Source organism: Dipteris shenzhenensis, chromosome 2 (assembly GCF_047967505.1).
Source record: "Dipteris shenzhenensis isolate YYH24624 ecotype China chromosome 2, Dip_SZ_1.0, whole genome shotgun sequence".
In the NCBI taxonomy this organism is placed as follows: Eukaryota; Viridiplantae; Streptophyta; class Polypodiopsida; order Gleicheniales; family Dipteridaceae; genus Dipteris; species Dipteris shenzhenensis.
Window position 1 is genome coordinate 27,741,323 of NC_141597.1, and position 9,414 is coordinate 27,750,736.

The 9,414-nt window shown below is 42.0% G+C and overlaps 1 protein-coding gene across 2 annotated transcripts; it reads left to right on the plus strand.

Moving 5' to 3' along the window:
• Positions 1–361: 361 nt before the first annotated feature.
• LOC147904569 (uncharacterized) lies at positions 362–1,983 on the plus strand. Of its 2 annotated transcripts, none has more exons than XM_087398076.1 (7): positions 362–485; positions 577–660; positions 818–871; positions 998–1,051; positions 1,146–1,199; positions 1,417–1,482; positions 1,585–1,983. In XM_087398076.1, exons 1-7 carry the CDS (start codon positions 450–452, stop codon positions 1,660–1,662), a joined length of 426 nt encoding a protein of 141 aa, XP_087254202.1. In that variant the 5' UTR covers positions 362–449; the 3' UTR covers positions 1,663–1,983. The 2 variants fall into 2 exon arrangements, with proteins under 2 accessions (XP_087254202.1, XP_087254197.1); XM_087398071.1 differs by having other exon boundaries at positions 367–485; positions 574–660.
• The last annotated feature ends 7,431 nt before the right edge of the window (positions 1,984–9,414 follow it).

Below are 9,414 nucleotides of genomic sequence, written 5' to 3' on the forward strand. Positions count from 1 at the left end.
TGGCGGAGAGAATCTTGAGCATGTGGCATATGGTCGTGTGTTCAAGCCCCATTATCGGAACTTGCATGAAATTCGTTTGAAGAAGAAACCCCTAGCCCAAGCCCTTGGGCAAGGGGTCTTGGCTGCCCAAGTTTTGGGCAGGCAGCAGGATGAAGTTTGGGACGAAGAGCGCCTTGCCATGTGGCGAAGCGCTCCTGTATGATCATTTTGGTTAGCAGGCGCGGGGAAGTGGGAGGTGTGCAAAGAGTCTGATGTCGTAAAAGAAACCAGCAGGATGTGGCCAAGCAGGTTAAAGGGGGGGCAACAAGGGAAGATGAAAGTTAGATCTAAAGCTCCCGCCCTTTTTGCTGAGATTCAAATTCAAATTTCAAAGTTGTTCTCTGAGAAACAAAACCAGAACTTTCTGATCCACACATTCTGTCTTGAAATCAAGCTCTTGCTCCTCAGCTATGGCGAACGATTGCTCTTCTCCTCCCTCCCGAATGGTATTCCCTCGTCTCCCTCTCCCTCTTGCCTTTCGTTTCCTCCCCCTGCTCGTTTTTGCTTACGCACTCCTTGGTTTCTCTTCTTCAGCAGGGCGACGAAAACGCTAGCGCTGCTCACCTCCCCTCCGACCTCACCTATCAATCCATCCTCTCCAACGAGTCGTCCAAACTTGCGGTAATTTGCTCCCCCACGCGGATTACGCATATGCTCCAGAGAGCCTCTGTGATTCCAAAACTAGCCTGGGTTCTCAGTCGCCATAAGATTCTGTACTTGCGGTTCAGCGGTAAAGCTTCTGTGAGAGCTTATTTTCTTTTTCTTTCGTTTCTTTCAGGATCTTAAAGAATCCAGGATGGAACTACTTGCACGTGTGCAAAATTTGAAGAAGGTAACATTGGAGTACTAAGATTGTGTGACAGACTTTTGAGGCAACGTGGAAATCGAATTTCGTTGTTTTCCTCTGATAGCATTACTTTCATTTATGACGCTCAACCTGGAATGCATCCTTGCTTAGGATTTGCAAGAATGGAGTGGAAAACTTGACTCACAAGTCAAAAATTACAGACAGGTATCATATTCTCTCTTTGTGAAAATTTGATACTCTTTACGAAAGTGCCGAAAGCGCACGATAATCGTATTGCTGCCTCGTGGTCTCTGAGCAGGAGCTGGGCGATCTCAGAAACACGTTGAATATTGGAGTTGATCAACTGAAAAGCGTATGTGTGTCTGTTTCCTCCCTCTTTCGCACCTCTTTCGCAAAAGTGTCCCTTCTTGTATTTCGGTGTTCCACATTTATTCTATTTGCCTTATTCGGAAATTTCCGTTGCCCCTGGCTTCATTACGAACGCACTATGTGGTACAGTACTCTTTCTGACAAATAAATTATAAATCTGAGTTGGGCATTTTAATTACATTAGTCCACCGATGAAACAGGAGTTCCAAACCCTTCGTGAATCACTGAGGGTGCAGCTGGAAGAATCGTCGAATTTAACAAAGCAGGTGAATATATGAGACCAGCGCACTGTTTGTTCGCTATACACGTCCTGGTTCTTTGACGTGGTGGTTAATTCTCATCGTCTGATCTTTTCGAGTTCCTGTCAGATTTCGGAAAGACAAACGGTACCGAAGCAGGAAATCGAAGCAGGACCACCAGCATCTCCGAAACCAATGCAGGAGTAGTGCTTTGGGTGAAGACATTGAAGAATCTCTCCCCCTGGCAAAAATACAGGAAAGAGTGCAAACTCCTATATCGCATAACCGAAAGTGTGACATCGGTGTTGTCTTTCGTGAACTTATTCGGCCTGATCCAGATCAGACAATCATCTATAATGTATATATTACTCTCTTATGGACATCTAAGAGAGTAAACGCCCTTGGAAGTGATATTGTTTCTTGACTTTTATAGAAAATCCATGCTTTTATGGTCTTCTTAAATCAGCCAAGACTTGAGGAAACATTTTCCATGTATCCTCTCAAAAATTGAAGGACCTATTTCCTAGTTTGCAATTTGAAGGAGTCTTGGGAAGCCTTGGGTTGTTATGCCAATGAACCTTGAGAGTATGAGAATGTAAACAAAGCCCAATGCAATACGTGAAATATTGCTAAAAGTACGAAATAGGATTGTGTCTAGCCACATGCCCAATGCCCATAAGGTAGTCTTAATTAATCATGATAAAATGGGATCAAAGGTTATGGGGCATGATATTCATTGCTATGATATAATGCTTGCTAGGGGGTGTTCTACTACATATTTACATGCATTGAAAGGACTACCTTGTTAAAATAGTTGTTTGTGTTTTACCTTAGTTTATTCCCCTTGCTTCCTCCCTTGGTATCCTTTTTCTTGTGCCTAGTTACTTCATTAACAAAGCACATAAGGGATATTTCATTGCCAAATGCCATTACAAAACATAAATTTATTTGCTACTACTACTCTATTTGAAGGAAAGCTATAAACATCTAAGAACCATGTGACAATTGAACCTTCTACTTGTTAAAAGATGAGATACCAATATGTATGCTATTTGTCTTTGTAGATAATGTCACTTGCATGTGTTTTTAATTTGTTGAAAATTGAGTTTTAGTTAGATTTATTAGGTGAAATATGTTGATCATTGTGCAATGTACAAAATGGTCATAAAGGTTAAGGGTGAGCAATTTTGGATATTGTCATATTGGGCAACATTTGGTATGTAGTTATATTTGTGTAATTAGTTAGCAAGTTGAACAATTCCTCCACATGATGTATGAAATGCTTGTGGATGTCAATGTTTTAACCTTGTGATCTTTAAGATTCTTTGCTAAGCGTTGGCATTTCGCTTATCACAAAAGATAACGAGAGGACCATCTTGGATTGCACCAAGATTCTCTAAGAGCCTTAGAAGCCATATTGCTTCACATGCACATCATGAAAGAGATATATACTTAGTCATTGTGTCTATGTCATCAAGTAGATGAGCTTACCGATTGCTTGTCGGTAAAGTGTAGGATTTGAAAGATTTACACTTAGCAACTTTAACATGTTTAGTCTTAATAGGTGTACTCAAAGACATAGTATCCAATATCCCAAAGTGCTCCAACATAGAGTTAATGTACAATGCTTGGATTAGAAATATGCCTTTCTCTATTTGTTGTATCTCAACATCCAAAATGTATTGCAATAATCTCAAATCATGTATTTCAAATTGTCTATGAAGATTGACCTTAACCTCCTTTGTTGGCTCTTTCCATGGCTTTCGTAGTAGCAGGAAGAGTAGGGTATTCTCAATATGCAAGGTTTCAAGGCTTTTTGTCACCTATAAATATATCGGTGTTGTTTGTAATATAAGTATAGTAGCTTAGGATCTCAGGTCGTATTTTATTGAGAGACATAGGCTTAAGTGTGGTAAGCAAACATAGTGCATACATGTGAAAGGGATGTGCGTCATCATGATTGGGGAAATGAAGGCTTTCGCCTTCATTGAGGATTAAAGGGTTTAGGAGGACTTTGAGGGTAAGAGGGAGGTTCAGGGTTCAGAAGGAGGTTTCAAGGTTCAAAAGGAGGTTCTAGGGTTTGGAAGAGGTTTAGGGTTTAGAAGGAGGATCCAAGGTTCAAGATAAAGTACATGGCGAAGAACTCGTCTTCCTTGTAGATCATGGAGGTCAAGGGTTAAGGGACTAAAGGTTTAGGGGGAGCATAAGAGTGGGAGAGGAAGGTGTAAGAGTATGGGGAGGAGGGAGGAGAAGGGAGGAGATGGGAGGAGGAGGAGAAGGGAGGAGAAGATGGGAGGAGAAGGGAGAAGGGGGGAGAAAGGAGGAGAGGAGGGAGGAGGAGAGGAGGGAGGAGGAAAGCAGGGAGGAGAAGGGAGGAGGGAGGAGGAGAGGGAGGGAGAGGAGGAGTTGCAACATTGGAGAGGGGAGGAGTGGCAAGGTTAGGACATGCTTTTGGACGTGGAGTGCAAGGGAGCATGGACACTCGGAGACAATTATTTGGAATACCAAAGTAGAACTCAACACAATGCACTAAAGAGAGGGCTTCATTCCATTATGGGGTATTTATACAAGTTGGAGAGCTTCTCTCTCTGCATGTAGAAATTGTAAGAAATTCTCTCTCTACATGTAGAATTTGCATGTAGGAGTTGCATGTAGAACATGCATGTAGGAATCACATATAGGACTTGCAAGTAGAACTTGCATGTTGAGGATTCCTAAGAGAGATTATTCCTAGCCTTATGCAAGTACAAGCAGAGCTTTGTCGCTACTCTACACACATTCTATGCTACCGAAGTCCATGTTGGCACAAAGACAACATACTCTTGGATCCATTTTATTATCTGTCCTCGAGTTATGGCTTATTGTGATCATGGAGTTAGGATGTCGTGCATGTAATCTAGTTGTTATAAAACTTGTGTTGTGCTAGTCGATCTTGTGTAAAGCCTTGGCATCATATAATTTTTGCTCTATTTCTAGGTAGCCTATATCCACCATTTGTTCGAACAAAGATATATGACGTGCTTCTAAGAAGATGACTCTTTCATAGAGTTTGCTTGTAATTTGAGCATTGATACATTCATTGCGATTGAAACTGAGTGGAGAAAAATGGCAGTTGATGTGGCTGGGGACCTCTAGAATGTATTCCAATGTTCTGCAAAAGATAGCACTTTGGCGAAGGATGCAGTCAATGTTGCCGTGCATTATTTGCTCATGCTATTGAAGTGCTCGGATCAGTGTGTCTTGGATATTCCATTCTACACCAGAGTATGGCTCGTCGACCATTGACCAATTAATGGTGCAACCTTCACCCAAAGTGTGTATGTTGGCTTCCCATCTTTGACATCATGGAACTGCATAGAACTTGGGATGGGTTCTGAGACATGGAGGTACACGCAGGTACTCTTTCAAGAAGATTACATCAAAGAGCTTGGGATGGCACCGATCAGGTTGGGGATCCAACTTGCTTATCCAATCTTCACTAACTTGATGCAGACGAAGATTGGTAGGGAAGTTGTCCAAGGTCCATCCACCTCAAGTTTTCATATTAGGATATTTGCTCCAAAAATCCTTGATGGGGTTACTGGGAAGTGGTCTCGTATCAAAATCATACCCATCATTGGAATTCGGCATGGGAGTGTGAGTTGGATTATCTGAATCCAGATATTCAAAATCAAATACTGGGTCATTTTCTGCTAATGGCAGCACAAGTAGTGTCAGAGGTGATGACGGGGCAGGAAGAGAATCTGGGGACATGGGGGAGAAATATGGAAGAGTGTTAGTTGTGAAAGGGGGAGCAGAGGGGGGGGGGAAGAACTGGAAAAATGGTTTGAGTAGCTTGATAATCCTCAAGAGTAGGATTAGTAAGGAAAGGGAAGAAGCTAGGTGTGAGGGGTTCGTAAGTTTGTGATTGTTGGGTTAGTTGAAAGTGATGAGAGGCATGAGCAAAGAGACGATGAAGGGAGTAGATGTTAGGTTGGAGCTCAGGGAAGGTTAAGAGGGTGGTAGCAGCAAGGGTAAGTGAGGTTATGAGGTTAGCATAGAGAGTGGTTAGATATGGGAAGTTGGATGTGAGATAGGCCCTATCATCTTCTGACACTTCTTTTTACTAGTGCGATGGGACAAGGGTGGGATGTTGGTTATGTCATGCCTTGCAAATAATAGTGACGGCCTTTGTAGCAATGGCAACAAACCAACAATAATAGTGAGGGGAGAACTACCCATGAGGCATACATATGCGATGAAAGCATCTGTCCTGAGTGCTATAAACCTAGCATGTGTAGATAGACATAAGATATTTTTCTCATCTTTGGACAAGTCTTGGCAAATTATGTGTAGAGTTTTGGTCCCTATGGAACATTCGCATTTGATTGTTGGATACCTGATTTGTAGTTGCTTCAATTGGATAAGCACTCATGCTTTAGGTGATCTTTCGCTTGTAGACCACCGTTGTGCATTGTAGTGGGACTTCATTGGTGTTGTCTTCCATTGCCTCGTTATTGTGCATCGTTATTGTGCACTAGCAATTGGAGTTCAAGGTTGGAGATGACTATTTTTTGGGATTGCATCTCATCCATTTTTTCTTTATATTTATGGTAGATGGATGTATATGCCTCCTTCTGCTTTTTGATTTGCAAGGTGACCTGCACTTGTTGAGGAATGACTTCAGTGGTATTGGACCAATTACTGCTGCTGTAGTCTGTCTTTCCAATTCTCGTGGATGTTCCTCCTTGGGAAAGCTAGTGAATAGTTCTGACATTTGGAGCATTTGGCTAGCTTGATGATGGAGAATGACAGACGGTGATGAGAATTGGTAATATTGCTAATATAATTGGTGCTCATGTAGCCATCTTGATGATTCTGTAGTACTTGTTGGGGGTTGTTCCAATGGTAAGTAAGTCAGTTGGGTATAGTAGTCATACTATTGATCTGGCACTAGCTCCCCTTATGGCTCATGGACTAGCATGGCATTGATGGGCATGGTGCTAGTGCCGATGTAGCCTTAGGCTCTGGCTGCTGCTACTGTTATTGGAGATATATTGGTTGTAGTTGTTCACCAAGCTGTAGCATCTCGTGGGGCAATTCTTCAATTACGACCTCAAGAATAGGCATTTCTTTTGAGGTATCCGCATTTGCCAATGTGATAGTAGGAGAAGTTGGTGATGGCTCCCATGCTAGTGAGAAGGAAATGTCCACTTAATAGGTTTTGGTGATTGGGGCAGAGTCATTTCTTGTTCGTGTAGCTCTTTGTTGATGATTACAGCCAATAAGTGTGGAATTTTACATTTGTGGCCTGATGAACCATCACATTTTTTTGTGAACAAGATGACTAAGTGTTGGATCTAGTCTTGCTTTAGCTTCCTACTTAGCAAAACAAATGTGCAGAGTGGAAGGGATTGATTCTTGCTACATTTAACCCCCAAGATTGTGGATAGAAATTGTGTTGCTTCCTTGAGGCGAGGGTTAATGATGGTGTGAAGTAATATCCCATCCCTATGGAACTTTGTGCCCTTAGCGAGGAGAGGATGTATTTCGAGAAATTTAGCATCGGTAGGCCTTGTAGGGTATTTTGTACCTTGTGTTGGGAGTGAGAAGGCTTTTTGAATTACTATACTGTCGAGGATAATGTTGAGATACAGTGATGGCGCCATACTTGTCAACCTGTGGATCGCTGGAGTAGTAAGAATGAAGAAAGTCCCTGACATACGTGGTCATTGTAGGATTGTCCTCCAAGAATTTTAGGCTCTCATACAAACTGCCGAGCCCTTTGCTCTAAGAAAGATGTTGCATTGGAAAGAGCGTAAGTCAATGTAGGTGGCCATACAAGTTCCAAAGACTAGCCCCATCAATGGTTGTGTAAGTTTGTGGTGATTGGGGTGGCATTTGTTCTTCTTGGGTTTCCATGTCATTCACAAAATCCTCCTCAGAGCTATGGCTCTGAACCACAAATGCCTGTGGTCATCGTGGTTGAGAGGAGGTAGATGGCTGTGAACTATGGAGGGGGTCTCGTGGCTGAGGCAATGGGCTCTTTCTTCGCATCCTCTTTAGTGGCAGCATTGTTTCTGAACTTGCATCCATGTTCATATGCTATACCATTGATCATTAGATTAGTTGGCATGTAGGTATGACATTTTGTGTGTGTATTTGAGAGATCTTATTTTTACACATGCTTTGAGAGTGTGGAATGAAAGTGTGTGGCACAATTATTCATGCAATCGACTATGTGTTTAAGAGAAAGCATGTGAGTTCCCATGACCTAGTGACTAGGTAGGGACTAACTATATGATTTTTTTATTGTTGCTAGGATTTCATAGGGCAGCTAGGACTCAGGCATCACTTTTGAGCCATAGGTTGAAATTGGTTGATGCTACCTATATGTGCGAAGACGTACATATGCAAGTGAGCACGTGCGTGATACAATCTAATACTAACTAAGGAAGACTTGGGTTTCCCAAATCTTCATTTTTGTTGGGGATGGCTTGTGTGTTGAAGTAGTAGCGCTTTAGTCGGCTCCCGTTTATGATTGTGTTAAATTGGACTCCATCCAATGTTTCTAGTAGCACAGCTCTGATGGGATTCATTTTTATTACTCGATAGGGTCCTTGACCTAGATACTTGAGTTTTCCCTTGTGTACTTTGGCATTGTATAACAAGACTAGGTCACCTTCCTTGTTGTCTTTGGCTTTAAGATTTCTATCAAACCATGCCTTTCTTCTGCGTTGTTCTATTGTCATGGCATGATAGGCGACTAATCTGGTCTTTGTATGCTTCTCCAATTGATAGAGTCTTTCTTTTAGGGATGCATGATCTCCCATGCATTCCAGTATTGCTATGCGTAGGCTTGGTACTACAAATTTTAGTGGGACCATGACTTCAAGCCCATACACCAATTAAAAAGGTGTATTCCACCTTGAGTGTGGTTTGGTATGCCCATAAGGCTGCATTTAGTTTCTCTGCCCAATCAGAACGTTGTGGTTCTACTACCTTGGTGAGGATAATGCATAATATTTTGTTGGTGGATTCGGCATGTCCATTCCCTTGGGGGTAGTAGGGTGTGGTTTTTCTATAAATTACCATAAAGCGAGACGAGAGTTCTTGGATTCCCTCATTGACAAAATGCATGCCTCTATCCAACACACTTTCAATGGGGCATCCAAACCGGGTGATCACATTCTCGTATAAGAATCTTGTTGTGCTTCTGGCATCTATCTTTCTGACTGCTTTAGCTTTAGCCCATTTGGTAAAATAATCAGTGGCCACAATGATGTAGCGTGCTTATGTTTCCTTTGTTGCTAGATGGATGGGACCCACATAGTCAACCCCCCATTTTTGAAATGTTTTTTGTGCAACAAGTGTTTGTTGAGAGATCACGCTCAACATCAAGTGATTACATGTGCATAGCACTAACACTTATAGAGTGCTATAAAGGAAAGGGTTAGATGCCCTAACCCTAACCCTAAATGGGCTTGTATATATTCTACATTTTCAACCTAGAAACTATAGATACACCACCAACGTTCTGTGAGGACACAATGGAAGCTGAGAGGGAGAGAGGGAGCTTGAGAGATACAAGTTTTGGTGGGTGTAGAACACCCTAATCTTCTATTTCATCCATATATATATGTATTTAAGTATTGTACATAATCGGGGTTAAGGTACAGTGGCCTTTAACCCCCACAACCTCCCACTTAAAGGCCAATGTGCCTTTAAGGGAGAATAACCAATGAGCATACTATCCAATGCCCATCAATACATGACAATACTCAAACCGTTGACTAGGTGGACTATTTGTCAGCATATCTGCAAGTTTATCATCTGTATGAACCTTGACAAGCTCTATGCGCTTGTCCTCAAATACCTCCCTGATAAAATGGTACCTGACCTCAATGTGTTTGGTCTTTGCATGAAAGATCGGATTCCGTGCTAGTTGAATAGCACTCATGGAATCACTATGCAATGTTG

Coding starts and splice junctions, on each gene's coding strand:
- LOC147904569 (XM_087398071.1), top strand. CDS start 450: ATGGCGAACGATTGCTCTTCTCCTCCCTCCCGAATG. Junction 661..817: donor ACGAGTCGTCCAAACTTGCG/GTAATTTGCTCC, acceptor CGTTTCTTTCAG/GATCTTAAAGAATCCAGGAT. Junction 1,483..1,584: donor CGTCGAATTTAACAAAGCAG/GTGAATATATGA, acceptor AGTTCCTGTCAG/ATTTCGGAAAGACAAACGGT.